The following is a 15,342-nucleotide window of genomic DNA, read 5'->3' on the forward strand; positions in this document are numbered from 1 at the left end:
CGAAGCTAGTAGAGAAGTCACTAAGACTGGGTTGAGCCCAGTTGAGCCCCGCCAGACACATCCCTTCCTTTGAGCATGGATGCCAAGCTGTTACCCTGGGTCAGGGGCCAGCTGCCCACGATGCACCACAGGGCTTTTAGTAAGGTATTTGACAAAATCTCCTGTGATATCTATGTGGACGGGATAGGAAGTGGGTTAGTTGACAATATAGTCAGGTGGGTTGTTCTCAAATGGAATTATAGAAAACAATGGTTTTTTTTATCAGCACCAATTCCAAGGTGATTGAGTAGGGACTGCCCTGTTCAACCATTCTGAAAAGAGACTGATGCAAAGCCGAAAGGGGACACCTAATACCTTGACAACAGAATCCCAGATTAAAAAAAAATCTAATTAGGACAGAAATGTGGTTAAATGGAAAATGTAAAGTGAAAGAGGGAAAAATCTCAAGTTCTGTTCTTAGCTTTGAAAATTCCACAGCACTATTACAAAATGAGCAGGCTTGGTCCTGGGCGAGAGGCCTTAGGGCTTGAGCTGACTACAAGCTCAAGATAAATCAACAGCCAGTGAAGCCGCTGCCAGAGAAGTGGGCCCAGAGGCCTTCACAGACGTGTAGATAAAACCCCCAGTGAGAGGAGCCTGGCGTGCTGCAGTCCATGTGGTCGCTGAGTCAGACACAACTGAGCAACTGAACAACAGAAAGGAGGCAGCTGCCTGGGGCCCCACTGGGTACTGGTCAGGCTGTCTGGTTCCAAGGCCTCTTCTAAGAGGCAACAAAGAGAACCCTGAGGTTCTGAGGTTCTTCTAAAAAAGAAAATAGATTGGCTGGGGTCATATGATGGAGAAAGACATGGCAACTCACTCCAGTATTCTTGCCTGGAGAATCCGAAGGACAGAGGACCTGGGGGCTACAGTCCATGGGGCTACAGTCGCAAAGAGTCGGACATGACTGAAGTGACTTAGCACACACCCATTCACAGGGTCATATGGGGAAGTTGTAGACATGAAGATGAGTTTTAAACATGGAAGAGCTGAATGTGAATTGGGTGGATCAGATTAGTTTCTATCATTCCAGGTAAAAATAGTGGTGCTTGCCTGGCAGTCCAGCCTTTAAGACTCCCTGCTTCCAATGCAGGGGGCATGGGTTTGATCCCCAGGGAACTGTGATCCCACATGCAAGGACCAAAAATAAAAAGTTTTCTAAAAAACAAAATAAAAATAGTGGTACTAGTGCATTAAACTTAAAGGAGAGGAAGGTTTTATTTTCTTTTCTATTGCTTTTTTTTTTTTTTTTTTATTAACTAACAATAAGAGCTGCTGAAAATGTAGCAGGTCCTGCTTCTGGGGTAAGGAATCCCCAAGCAGAGGCCGGGAGGCAGCCTGTCTGGAGCGGCACGGTGTGATGGGATGGTCAGCTGGCCATATGAGAGCGTCCTCTCCGTTCCCTGAGGACAGAGACCATCTCCTGTTCATCTGTGCACCCATTGCCCGGCATCCAGCAGAGGGTCTTGGACAGAGTAAGAGCTCATCGAGTGAATATTTTTAAATAACTCTGATGAGCAAAGCAATGAGGAAGTGGGATACCCAAAAGAAAAACATGGTCCCTCCCTGCTCTCCGAAGAGATTACCATTCAACTGAAGCAGTGGCCTGTTAGTAACACCAAAAGAAACTCGTGCCTTGGCCTGGGCAGGGAATTAGTTTAATTCTCACTGACTAGGGGCTATGGAGAGTCGTGCGGGGTTCTAACAGGCACCGTGGACCTTTTTCACGTGGGTGTAGTTCTAGTAGATGGGCTTGCGTGTCAGGAGGGCAGAAGTGGGCAGGAAAGATGAGGGCTGGTAGGGGTGCAGCCAGGTCCTCCTGTCCTGGGGAATAGCCCCCCTCCTCTGGCCCAGGGAACCCTCCAGGCCAAGCACAGGCTAGGGGTGGGAGTGTTAGTCGCTCAGTTGTGTCTGGCTCTTTGTGACCCCATGGACTGTAGCCCTCCAGGCTCCTCTGTCTGTGGGATTCTCCAGGCAAGATTACTAGCAAAAAGCGATCGAGGAGTTGGGCAGAGTGACTGAAAACATGGCATATGTTTACAAAAGATGGAACTCCACAGGTCTCTCTTCTGCAGATGGACTGTGTGACCTTAGACAAGTTCCTTCCCTTCTCTGGGCCTTGGTTGCTGCATATAGCCCTTTGCCTCAATTGCTAGCATTTCTGTGCCCGGCCCCCGTCTCCTGCACTGGTCCATACTCACTCCTTCTCTTCCTTCAGAACTTCCCTGTGCCTTCCTTCTCCACCGCAGCTCTCCCAAGGCTATGGGGGAGGCCCCTTCTCAGTGTTCCCATGGCACTCAGGTGCTCCCTGACATTGCCCTCCAGCCCTGGATCACCATCCCTGTTTACTTGACTTCTCCTTGAAGGCAGGGCAAAGATGTCCATCATTATATCCCTGGTGCCCGACACAGCACCTGGCGTGAGAAGATGCTCAGAAGATGAAGAGGGGAGGTACCAGCTCAGTGACCTGAAGGGGATGGAGAGGGTCATGAAGCCTGGCTCAGGGCCTGACTCCATCTCAGGTTTTTTTGAGATCTGGGATTTAGCATTCTGCCCCTGTGGTCCTCACGAGTCACTCACATCCTGTAGTTTTGGGGCTGGAAGGGATCCTGGACAATCCTTATTCTCCCAGTTCACCAACCTGCCTGGCCTGCTCCATCAGCCAGTCCAAAACTCCAGGTGAGAGGGCCTGGCTGGGGCGCTGCTGCTGTCGAGGGGCACTGGAGTGTCCCCCAGGCCTGTGGGTATGGGGGAGGGGAACACATACGGGGCAGGGGCTGCAGTGGTGCAGACTTTGGCTCCGATCCCAGATCTAGAAGACAGCCTGCACTGCACTCCCCTGGTTGAGTTCAGTTCAGGGTGCAAACACCAATGAAGCCCCAGTCACAGGTCAGGATGGCGGTGCCACAGAGAATGGTGTCCTGCCTGTAGGGGCGGGGGGCCGGGGCGGGCAGCAGGCATGGGGTGGGGGGCCGGGGTGGGCAGCAGGCATGAGGCTGGGGTGAGGGGAAGCCAGCTATATGACATGATGCGAACAAAAAGTGATGATTCTGGGACTGAATTTGGAGGCCAGCACGAGCAGTGGCTCCGGGCCAGGCTCTGGGCTGAGGCCACCAGTGGAGAGAATGAGGACACATCTGGGCCTCCAGGAGTTTCTGCTCTAGGAGGGGTCTGGGGGAGGGAGGGGAGGGCGGGAGCCTGAGTTAGACGAGCACCACCAAGATTAGTGAGGAAACTGAGTGTCAGAGAAGCAGGAGGCAACCTTCTCCAGGGGACTCAGGGCAGGGAGACCCGTTCTGGTTGGGGGACTGGGAGGCGTCCTGGGGGAGGGACACTGAAAGAAAGGGCGAACGTTTTTTGCCTGGAGGAGAGGGCGAGGGTGGGAGCTGAGGGTGAAGAGGGGTGACAGTGTGGGGAGGGGTGTGGGGGGTTGGGGGTTGTAGGGGGCTGTGGAGGTGGGGAGGCTGAGCAAGTGCTGGGGCAGGAAAGCCCAGTATGTGGGGGTGCGGGCAGGGGCAGGAGGTGGGGCTGGCATGTGAGCAGTGGACCTCCTGTAGTAGGAGGGGCCGGGGTGGGCGGGGCCAGGCTGCTGAGCCCCAGACACCCTAGAACAGGGTGTTTATATTTATTTAGGGCAAGGATCTCCAGAGACTGGAAGACCTGTGTTTACCCTGCTCTCTGAGTACACTGCTCAGGGGGATGTAATGCAAGGTGGATGGTGCTGGAGGAGGAAGCAGGGAAGCAACCGGGGGCTGCCAGAGTATCCAAGGGGGGAGTCCAAAGCGCCCCACGTAGGACAGTCAGGTGGAAAGTTCAGAGTGATGGCAGAAGGTATGGAGGGGTGGCGCTATAGGACTTTGCGCTTGACAGATGCACAGGATAAGGCAAAGGGGGACCCAGGGACAAGTGCCAGGTCCCCAGACTGGACAGCCTTGGAGCTGGGGTGCTGGACGTGACTAAGGATATCACTGAGAGCTGGTTCCTTTCAGGGAAAGGGAGCAGTGGACTGTTGGAAATGTAGGTCTTGAGTTGAGTCTACTGCTGCTACTAAGTCGCCTCAGTCGTGTCCAACTCTGTGCGGCCCCATAGACGGCCGCCCACCAGGCCCTGCCATCCCTGGGATCCTCCAGGCAAGGACACTGGAGTGGGTTGCCATTTCCTTCTCCAAAGCATGAAAGTGAAAAGTGAAAGTGAAGTCACTCAGTCATGTCCAACTCTTCGAGACCCCACGGACTGCAGCCTACCAGGCTCCTCTGTCCATGGGAGTTTCCAGGCAAGAGTAGTGGAGTGGGGTACCATTGCCTTCTCCATGAGTTGAGTCTAGGCATGGAGATTTGAAAGTCATGGAATCAACACTTCACCATCAAATTGCTACCACTTATTGAGCTTTGACCTACTGTGTGTCAAGTACCATGTGAAATAAGAATTCTCACCACAGAATGAAATCACAGAGTCGGCAGGATTATCTTCATTTAACAGACAAGAAAACAGATTCAGAGATGTTAAGAAACGTGTCCAAGGTCAGCCAGCAGGGAAGAGGTGGATCTGGGCTGGGTGTTTCCTGGGCTTGCTTGTTCACCTATCACAGTGCAGTGAAGTTACGATGGAAGAAGACAAGGTTCTCAAACAAGAGGTGAGAGGATATTAGCCCCAGAGATATCTATATAGAGTTGCCATGAAGGCTGTTCCCTAGACAGTTCCCTCTTCATTAGCTGTTAATTATCAGCTAACAAGGCTGCTCTAAAGACTTCCCACATGGAAGTCAGGAAGATGTCCAGCATAGGAAAATCATGAAGATGTGCCTGGAGAATGGAAGAGGGCACCCAATGACTCGTCACTAGCATGGTTAGAGACCCTGTGGTCAGAATATAGGATCCAGGAGTTGTACGGAGACAGGAAAACCAAGATAGACTGGGTCGTGAAGGCTGAGGACAGAGTTTCAAGGATAAAGTATCAAAGCTGCAGGAAAATTGGGGAGCGAGGGAGTTGAGCATGGGATTTAGTGATTAAAGTTCATTTTGAGGTGATCCTTTGGAGAATCAGAAGTCTGGTGGGAGCAAGAGGCAGCTGCAAGGAGTCCGGGCACACGGGGCTGGCCGGTGGTTCGGCATTCGCTCGCAGATTGAGGCACAGGAGGTAGAGGAGTCTGCCTGTAGGTTTAGTAGAAAATAGAGAGTGGGCTAGTGCCCCCGAACAGGGGAGTCAAGCAGAGACATGATCCAGTCTGGGAGACTTAGGAGGGTCTGTAGGCTGGTGGAAAGGGCCCAGTGCTGGGCTGGAGGCTGGAAATGCAAGTAGAAGGGACTAGTGGATGAAGAAAGCTTACAAAGAAGGCAAGAGATGGTGATATCGTCAGCCTGAGAGAGGAACGTTATGGTGAGATTAGGAAGCAGGTCGAAGGGTTCCATGTCCTGGGGGATGGAGTTTGGCCTTTCTGTCCCTACCGCACTCCTCTGTGATCCTGGGGGAGGTTGAAGGGCTAATGGTCTTGCCTTGAGCTGTCGATCCCAGCCACCAGTCGTGATTCTCAGTTCAGGAATGTCACTCTGTAAGTGGAGTGTACGGCGCGTGACTAGCAGCAGGACACAGTTTCAGAGCCCAGGAACACTTTCTCACGTCCTAAGCTTCCCTAAGGACCGATGGAACCCGCCACAGTGCTGCCATTTTGCCCGCCCCTTCGTCTGGTCTTTGTGTGTTGTTTAAATGCAAAAAGTGTCCAGGAAGAACCACTGCTAACCCCTCTTGGTCATTCACACCTCAGAGAGAATGTTTTTTTAGTCCTTTCCCCGGAGAGATTTTTGATAAGGGAGGAAAAGTCAGTGCTTAGCCACCCAAGGACAGAAAAGACCACAGAGTGGGGAGAGAGCTGAGGGGAGAGGAGGAAGGACAGACTGGCCAGTGCCTGAAGTTTTCCTGGGTTCGGATCCACCCAAATGAGGCAGCACCCCCTACCCCACCTTCCTATCAGTCCCACCAAGCCCTGCCCCGATCGGAACAGTTCCCATTGTTGGGAACAGAGGTGAGTTGAATTGAAGAACATGGTAGCTGGAGGATCTCCCACTGTTGAAATATCCATCCATCACCCATCTGTCTTTTTACTAAATTCACATTTACTGAGCTCTATCACATGCCAGCCCTTGGGCTCGGTACTGGGAACACAGAGATAATCAAACTCCAAACCCAACTCTTATGTGGCTCCCAGAAACAGGAAACGACCCCAATTCGTGACATGAATACCAAGAAAGAAAGCAGGTGAACAGGAGTAGCAGCAATGTTTTTTACTCTTTCTATTTAATCTTCATTTTTCTATTATTTAAAATATATACAAAAGTAGAAAGAATAGCATAATAAACTCCCATTTAACCATCACCCAGTTTCAATTAATATTGTTTCCTCTAACCCTTCTACTTTTTTGATGAAATATTTTAATACAAATTCAATATACCACGCATTTCAGAAATAAATACTTTCATATATGAAAATCACCTACTACCATTGGCAACTGCCCCACCCTTGGGTGGGTATCCCCAACCCCAGAATCCAAACCTCCAGGCCACACCTTTAGGAGTCTTGGCAGCAACCTGGCATTTGAGGCCATCGCAGAGTTTTCAGACTTTGGCCCCTCAGTGCCGGCCTAGTTGTGCCATCCCAGGCCCCCGCCAAGGGTCAGCCGGGTCACCCCCTGCCCTGGTCTCTGAAAGCGCTGTCACATCCCTTCCCTAACTGTGCTCCCACGCCTCTCTGTCCTCACTGCAGATTGAAATGCTAGAACACAAATACGGGGGCCACCTGGTGTCCCGGCGCGCCGCTTGCACCATCCAAACCGCCTTCCGCCAGTACCAGCTCAGCAAGAACTTCGAGAAGATCCGCAACTCTCTCCTGGAGAGCCGCCTGCCGCGGCGCATCTCCCTGCGCAAGGCGCGCGCGCCCACGGCGGAGAGCTTGGCGGCCGAGAGGGCGCTGCTGGAGGGCTGCGGCCTCGCGGGGCTGCCACTGGTGCGCTCGCCCTCCCTGCCGCCCACCTTTGCGGGCACGCTCACCGAGCTGGAGGACTCTTTCACCGAGCAGGTGCAATCCCTGGCCAAGTCCATCGACGACGCCCTCAGCACCTGGAGCCTCAAGACCATGTGCTCCCTGCAGGAGAGCGGCGCTTACCAGATCCACCGGGCCCTGCGCGCGGGCGCGGGACCGCCAGGCCTGGAGGGCGAGGCGCGGGAGCCCGAGGGCCCCTCCCCGGGGGCCGGGGCTGAGCCCACTGAGCCCCCCAGTCCGCCCCAGGGCCACGGCAGCACCCTCATGATGGCCTTCCGGGACGTCACAGTGCAGATCGCCAGCCAGAACATCTCTGTCTCCTCCTCCACGGCCCTGTCGGTGGCCAACTGCCTGGGTGCGCAGACGGCCCCTGTCCCCGCAGATTCCGCGGTGGTTAAGGCTGAGGAGGGCCAGGCCAGAGCACAGGAGGCCCCGGAGGGCCCCGAGGCCCCCAGTGCCGGCCAGGGGATCGCGCCCGCTGAGGACCCGAGCTCAGAGGTGGAGGCCGGTGGGGCCCTGCGCGCCAGCTCGCAGATGGCCGCGGGGCCAGCGGTGGAGGAGGAAGAAGGGGAGGAGACCGAGGAGGCGGCGAAAGAGACCGAGGCCGAACTCGAGGCCGGGGACAACTCGGAGCAGCTGAGCAGCAGCAGCACGTCCACCAAATCAGCCAAGTCGGGCTCCGAAGCGTCGGCCTCGGCCTCCAAGGAGGCCCTGCAGGCCATGATCCTGAGCTTGCCACGCTACCACTGCGAGAACCCCGCGAGCTGCAAGTCACCCACGCTGTCCACCGACACCCTGCGCAAGCGGCTGTACCGCATTGGCCTCAACCTCTTCAACATGTAAGTCGGGGTGGAGGATGGAGGGGGGAAAGGGGGCAGCTGCACTTACCGATGAGCAAGGTTCCTGGGAATGGAAATGGACCGCATGGACCCAGGGGCCTCCCCTGGGGGCCTGGGGACCACACCTGCTCCTTGAGATACTGTGTGGGGACACACATTTTATTTTTAATTGGTATGAATTTACTTTAAGGACTAGGGCTAAAACACCTCAAACCTATGCTTTAACCACTAGTACTGCTGGAAGAAGCAAGGCTTTGAAAAGTGAGATATTTACAAGAAAATGCAGCGTTAGGTAAATAATGCAAGGATGGAGCACGAATCCCTCAGGTGGGACATGAAGTTGGGGAAAACGGGGAACATCAGCCCCATGGGATTGATGATGGGAGAAGAGAGACAGTGATGAAAAGAGGAAAGGTCAGGGGAGCAGAGACCTAGTGCAAGGAACAGGAGAGGGGTGGTGGGGGCCAGGCGGGGAGTGTGATGCAAGTGGAAGTGGAGCAGAAGAGAGCAGGGGTGTGGACACAGAGATGAATGACCGCGGTAGCTCAGAGCCTCCAGCCAGACTTTCCTTGCTACCAAGAGGTATACAGCTGGTGGCAAGCAGAGGAAACGCACACACCCGTCCTAGGGAGATTTCAAGCATACCTATGCATCTCCACCCTCACTCACCCCTTCCTTCATAGACCTGAACCAGAAAACACAGCATCTCTCCCACTAATCAGTGAGGACTAAGCAGAAACCATTCACCTATGTGTTCGTTTACTCATTCCGCGACGATTTTTGGAGTGCTCAGTCCAGAAACCACATAGATGAGCAACACACATCCTCTGGCCTCAAGCTTATATTCAGTAGCTTGCCTGAGGTAAATGTTTGCAAACTTAAAATTTTTAGACAGAGCATTATTATGCCATTTTATAGAACAGGAATAGGGCTCGCACAGTGAGGTGAGCTGAGCGCTGTGAAGCTGCTAGTAAGTGGAATAGCTGGGTGAAGTCATATCTGCCTGATTCCCAGCCCAGTGCTCTTTCTTCTATATCAGGAAGCCACCGGGATGAGGGTAGCCTCAGCCCTGCCTCCCCAGGCCCACACAGATGCCTGGACCCAGCTAGGCAGTGCTTCTCAAATGATGTGTACTGAAGGATCAGCTTGGGTTTTTACTCAGTATGTCGTGGGCTGATACTTTTGTAAAATTCAATAAACGTGAGTTGCTAGAAAAACAGTCACATGCTTGGTTGTCCTGAAAATGTCAGCCTGCTATAAACGGGTCTAAAGGCTTACCCTCTATTTCTGTCCTTATCTTCTCCTGGACCAGTAAGACCCAGCTCAGGGAGCAGCAGGGATTTGCAAACCAGGCTGGGAGCACATTTACCTTAAATTCCAGCACCCACACCCACACCCACACCCACGCACAGAGACTCCAGCCTGGGAAAGTAATCCCTGGGGAGCAGGGTCTTTCTTGTGTCTACAATGCACAGGGAAGAGGGATGTGGTAAGAGATCCCACCTCTGTGTCCCAGTCCACCCTCCTCCCGGTTCCAGCGTGGATCCTGAGTAGAGAAAGCAGGATACAGGTGGGAGGAGGGCTTGGGGGCCTGAAGATCGGATCCAGTGGGACTGAGGCTTGAAGACAGAAAGGATGCCCCTCCACCTGCTCTGGAGCCCACTTTGACCAGCCCTCCCCAGCCCCGCACCATCGTCTGTCCTGGGTGGGGAGTTCAGAAGCATGCGCGAAGAGAGCCTTCAGAAAGGGAGGCCCTCTGCAGCAGAAGGAATAGTGGCATTTCCTGGGAATTCCACCTGGGGACCTCCGGGCACTTCTGTGGGTTCCCTGGGCTGGAAGAAAGGGAGGAAAGGAGTCACGGATTGTCTTGCCTCACTCTCTACTTCTTTTCCCCACCCCACCCCAGAAACCCAGACAAGGGCATCCAGTTCTTGATCTCTCGAGGCTTCATCCCCGACACCCCCATTGGAGTGGCCCATTTCCTGCTCCAGCGTAAGGGCCTGAGCCGCCAGATGATCGGGGAGTTCCTGGGCAACAGCAAGAAGCAGTTCAACCGCGATGTGCTCGAGTGAGTGCCCGCCTCCGGGCTCTGCCCCGCCCTCCTAGCCCACCCTACACTCCAGGATCTCCTGGATGGCCTGGGACCTCAGCTAGGGAAGGACACAGGGCAAGACAGGACCTCTGAAATCTGGGTGGATTCCCAGAAGTCCTGGCTCCAGTCCTAGGGGCTTCCTGATTGGTCAAAAGAGCCAGGCGCCCCATGATCCTTAGCCAATAACCTGCTTCCTCTCCAGTTATTCTGCCACTTACTGAGCCAGGGTGCTCCTCCCACAGGCACTGGGGATGAGGATGGGGCTGGGGGTGGGGCTAGCACAGAAGTAGTCCAGGGAGACCAAAAGGCAAGAGAGTGAAACTGGAAGAGGGCTGTGTCAGTGCTGGGGCCATCTCCTCCTGGGGGACTGACCCCTCAGCATCACCTGCTGCCTGTCCAGTCCCCCAGCCCCTGAGCATCCGCTTCATATCGTGGAGGAACCATGAGGCAGGAAAGGAAGGGGTTAGGGTTTTTAGAGCCAGAAAGTACGTTTGATGTTGTGTAGTCGCTAAGTCAGGCCCAACTCTTTTGAGATCCCACGGACTGTAGCCTGCCAGCCTCCTCTGTCCATGGGATTTTCCAGGCAAGAATACTGGAGTGGGTTGTCATTTTCTTCTCCAGGGGATCTTCCCAAACCAGGGATCGAACCAACGTCTTCTGCTTGGCAGGCAGATTCTTTACCACTGAGCCACCAGAAACTAAGATTGCGTAAAGATAGATTGATCACCAAGATCACACAATCAAAAAATCATTTTAAAGCCCAATAGATGAGGTATTTAGGGGGAGGGAGAGCGAGGGGGCTGCCTTGGTTTGAGCTCAACTTCATGGGTGTGATGCTGTGGGTAAGTAGGTGAGCCTCATGGAAGGGGCAGATTCCCTGGGGCTCAGGAGCAGACCTTGGAGTCACCTTGCCTCTCCAAAGAGGGGGTGAGGCCCTGTGAAGTCTGCCCCGGACCCCTACCTCCCCTCCTGACTCTCTCCATGTTCCTCCTCTCTCCTGCTGGCTCCCTGAGCTCACTTTCTCTCCAAAGTCACCCCTCTGTAGGGAGCCCTCCCCACTTCTCTCCCACCTCCTTGTCCTTGAGCACACTCAGCAGAAGTGTTTCCCCAGGGGTCCTGGGAGAACCCCCTCCTTCTGTACTTGCGCTCGGAGCAGCAAAGGCCCACCACAGAGGGCTAGGGCTCCTGCTCCAGGTTTAGAAGCAAGAGGGTCACTGTCAGTATCCCTGGGGTGGGAGCTAGAGACATGCTTCTTCTTTTTATTTTTTTAGAAACACTTATTTATTTGGCTGTGCTGGATCTTAGTCGTGGCATGCAAGATCTTTAGTTTTGGCATGAGAACTCTTGGGCTTCCCTGGTGGCTCAGCTGGTAAAGAATCTGCCTGCAATGCAGTAGACCTGGGTTCGATCCCTGACTTGGGAAGATCCCCTGGAGAAGGGAAAGGCTATCCACTCCAGTATTCTGGCCTGGAGAATTCTATGTATGTATAGTCCATGGGGTTGCAAAAAGTCGGACACAAGTGAGCGACTTTCACTTCACTTCATTTCATGTGAACTCTTAGTTGCAGCATATGGAATCTAGTCGAACCCTGGCTCTCTGCACTGGGGGCTCCGAGTCTTAGCCACTGGACCCCCAGGGAAGTCCCGACTTGCCTTCTGTTTGTGGAACAGCCTTGGTGCTGTGTCTTGGGACAGCCCCTGCCCTCCAGCCATGGCCTGTGTTTCCATACCCAGAGAGTGGAGGGGTTGGGCTACCAGGGGAGGTCAGCTGTCCTTAGGAATCCCTTTCACCTTCCTAAATCCATGATGGGGTAGTTGTTACCTGAGTGCAGTCAGAAGAGAGGGAAGTGGGACCCATCTGAGGGACCTTGAGATCCCTGATGGCCCTCTCCTGTCTCTGACTCAGTGGCTTTGGACAGTTGGTTGTCCCTCCTGGTGCCCAAACCCACAAATGCACGTGCTTCCCTTCCCCCTCAGGGGACGCTTTGAGGAACTGCGCAAGAGGAGAAAGAGCCAGTTCCTGTCACTTTCCGCTCCTATTTTTCTTCTGGTTCATCTCTCCAGCCTTTTCATTTGCCTTTGTCCCCTTTCCACCGATGAGCAAGTGGAGCTGCTACATCTGATGGCTTCATTCTTTCCAGCTGCCCCACGATCCGGGGGGCGACCCGGCTTTGTTCCTCTACTCTGGGGCAGCGGTGGCAGCTTCACTTCCAGGCCCTGACTGCCTCGTCTGCTCTCTTCCACTTTTCCAGTTCTCATGCGGCCTGGCCCCAGAATTCCAACCTGCTTCCCATCCCCCTCCCCCCCTACCCCAGCATCCCCGGCCTGCACTTCAGGGAACACATGGTTTTTCTCCAGCCCAGGTTGTGCTGAGCAGCACATGGAAAACTTAATTGCCCATCCTCCCCGGGAGACCAAGTGCGTGGGCTGGAGACTCAGACCAGCTGCTATGCGGGAGGAGCACAGGGCTGGAGACTGGGCTGGCGGCTGGATGGGCTCAGGCTTAGATGATGGGGCAGTGGGGAGAGAGAAGTGGCTGGACCTGAGAGGCCAGCTCTGACTCCTGCTCTGCTTCGAACAGGCTCTAGAGCTTTTGCATGTCACTTCTGCTCCAGGCCTCAGCTTCCTCACCTGCAAAGAGAGTGGGCTGGGCTGTGTGAGTTCGGGTCCCTCCAAGCACTGCCGGTGAATCTATCATTTCCCCCAATCCTTAGTGCGCTTGTAACACCTTGTCATCATGCAAAATCTTCTGCCCTAAAGTGTGCTTTGTCACCATGCCACAGCCACCCAGAGGGGCACTCAGGGGAACAGGATGGCCATTCACCACTCATTCACCAAATATTGAGTGCCTACTGTATGTAGGGAACCAGGGCTGAGCTGGGTATCCCATGTGTGTATGTATGTGTGTGTGTGTGTGTGTGTGTGTATAGAAAGGGGAAGGAACAGGAATGGCTTCAGAGAAGATACAGACCCAGGGGTCAACAGGGAGAGATGAGAGAAGGGATGTGGAAAGAGAGGCGAGGGGCCCAGGAGCCTCCAGTGGGCACTGTAGGCTTGGGGAGGATGGAGAGCAGAGCCGAGCCCAGATTCTGCCCCAGTGAATGCCCCCCACCTCACGTGCTTTGTTCTGCAGCCACGCAGGCCCTGGGCTCCAAGGCCCTGGCACATTCAGCCTGCACGTGGCAGCTCCTCCCCCAAGTCTGCATCACCCAGATGCCTGGTTTGTCCCCTGCGAAGTGCCCGGAGAGGACAGAGAGGCAGGAAGAGGCAGGCAGTGGCGGGGCAGCCAGGCACGGGGAGTTCTGGCATCTCCCTGCTGCTCAAGCCAGCATCCCCTGCCCCTTCTTTCTCCCCACCCAGTGCCATTTTGGTTTTGTCCTGGCCGGGAAGGCTTCACTGGGATTCCGCACTGCTCCCTGCCCCCACCCGTGACATTCAGCCCATCGCATCCATTCCGTACAAAGCTGTTTGCTGAATAAAAGACATAAATCACCCCTCCCTTTGGAGACTGAGACAGCCCAAGCCACCGCACTCTCCAAGATACAGCCAGACAGGAAAGGGAGAGGCGGTGAGGCAGAGGGCCTGGGAGGAGGGCAGACAGGGTGAGAGGAGGGGCCGTACCAGATAGAATCTGCCCCTGACGCTGATCTGCATTTGAGCATCACAGAGGTGCTGATATTTGCCTCCAGAATTAGGCCCTTGGTGCTGTTAAAAGCTGACCTTTCTTTTCATCCCTTTCTGTGCTAGTCTATGGAAGCCCCATTCCAAGAAGGAATGTGTCCAACCAGGCTTTACTGAATAATAATAGAAGGCATTCTGAGCTCAGAGGGCCATGTCCATTCCCGTGTTTACCTGGGAAGGCTTTGGTTTTTGGCTCTCTCTCTCTCTTTTTTTTTTTTTTTAGGAAAAACCAGCCTCAAGTTTGTCATTTGTCAAATGGGGATAATAGAACCAGTCATATGAATTAAATTTTAAAATGGATATGAAGTGCTTAACTTGGTGCCTGATGCTTAGTAAATTCTTTTAAAATGTCAGCTATTTCTGTTACTGTATTTTCTATTTAAAACCACAGGGCATAAAAAGAAGCCCAGGGCATTAGACCTCCTCGACCCCTACTCCCCCACGGCCCCTCCCCTAACACAGGGAAACTCAGACTCCTCAGGGCAGGTCTCAGTACCACGGCTGGGGAAGGGAGGGGCCACCCCGAGCCTGGAGGAAGCCCCCCTCTGGTGTTGAGGAGGAAGGGCAGTGGGACCCGGAGGGCAGTGGGGGTCGGAATTCTTGGGGGGCTGAAAGTGCTTCCCTCTCCGTTTTCACATGGCTGGGAAATTTGGCTCTGCTCTATTTCCTTCCTGAAGTGTTCGCTTCAGCAGGTTTGAAGGCCAGCGGATTGGGGGCTGTTGCGTGTGGGTTCTCCGCGGCCTCCCTCCTGGCCCGCGTGATCGCTGTGCACGTGGACGGCATCTGTCCTTCCCACGGAGATGCAGGGGGAGCAGTATGGGGGTTGAGCAGTCCCGGGGGGCAGGGTGGGAGAAAAAGTTTCCCCGGGGGATTCCTTCTTGCACCGCGCCTGCTCCATTCTCTGTTAGATACTGGAGTAGGACGTTTCAGTCAGATTTCATTATTTCATTTCCGTGGAAATGTGTTGGCCAGCGTGTAACAGATTTGTTCTTCTTGGGGACACTCAGAAATGAAGACAGATTGTCTGTCAAACTCAACAGGCTGGAAGGCGCTGGCCTCTCTTCGCTGGGAAGGGCTGACTCCAGAAGGTCCTGGGCGTTGTCTGTATGTAGCTTCTGATGGGGGTTGTCTTGCTCCTGAGGAGATCCACAGGCGAGGGGAGAGCAGGCTGGCACCCATGCCCACCCTGGTGGGTCTAGAGGGGGATGGAGAGAGGCCAGGGGCAGACACGGATAGGCGGCTTTGCGCGGCTCTGAAAACTTGGTGCTGCCCCCACTCAGAGGGATGGAAGGAGAAGGTCTCTTCTAACAGGGGTGTCTTGGGGTTTTATGACCTTGAGCCCTCACCTCTCCAGTGCCCTTTCCTCCACCCTTGCCTACACACATACACACACACACACACACACACACACACGCACACACACGGATGAGAGATTCTCCTTAACAGTTAACAGTCACTGGCATTTCAGAATCACTCACTCCTGTACATGGAGACTCTGGAACTCTGGAACTCCAAGTTCAAGAGTGGGATGAACTCCACGTCCAGAGTTGAGACTCCCTTTGGCTTGGTCATGGGTACATGGAGATTGGGCTTTTATACCAAAGTAAATAAACCCAGCGCCAACTCCTTTCCTGAGCCCTCTGGTCCTAGCTCTGGAGG

At 54.1% G+C, this 15,342-nt stretch overlaps 1 protein-coding gene across 12 annotated transcripts in view; it reads left to right on the forward strand.

The window, feature by feature from the left end:
* Positions 1 to 15,342, forward strand: part of IQSEC3 (IQ motif and Sec7 domain ArfGEF 3) — a 92,045-nt gene that overhangs the window by 50,890 nt on the left and 25,813 nt on the right. For all 12 annotated transcript variants that reach the window (XM_061418251.1, XM_061418248.1, XM_061418249.1 and 9 more), the window contains 2 exons: positions 6,796 to 7,910; positions 9,817 to 9,978. In XM_061418251.1, coding sequence (XP_061274235.1) covers positions 6,802 to 7,910; positions 9,817 to 9,978 — 1,271 coding nt within the window. In that variant the 5' untranslated portion in view covers positions 6,796 to 6,801. The remainder of the gene's footprint in view (positions 1 to 6,795; positions 7,911 to 9,816; positions 9,979 to 15,342) is intronic.

Source organism: Bos javanicus, chromosome 5 (assembly GCF_032452875.1).
Source record: "Bos javanicus breed banteng chromosome 5, ARS-OSU_banteng_1.0, whole genome shotgun sequence".
Classification (NCBI taxonomy): Eukaryota; Metazoa; Chordata; class Mammalia; order Artiodactyla; family Bovidae; genus Bos; species Bos javanicus.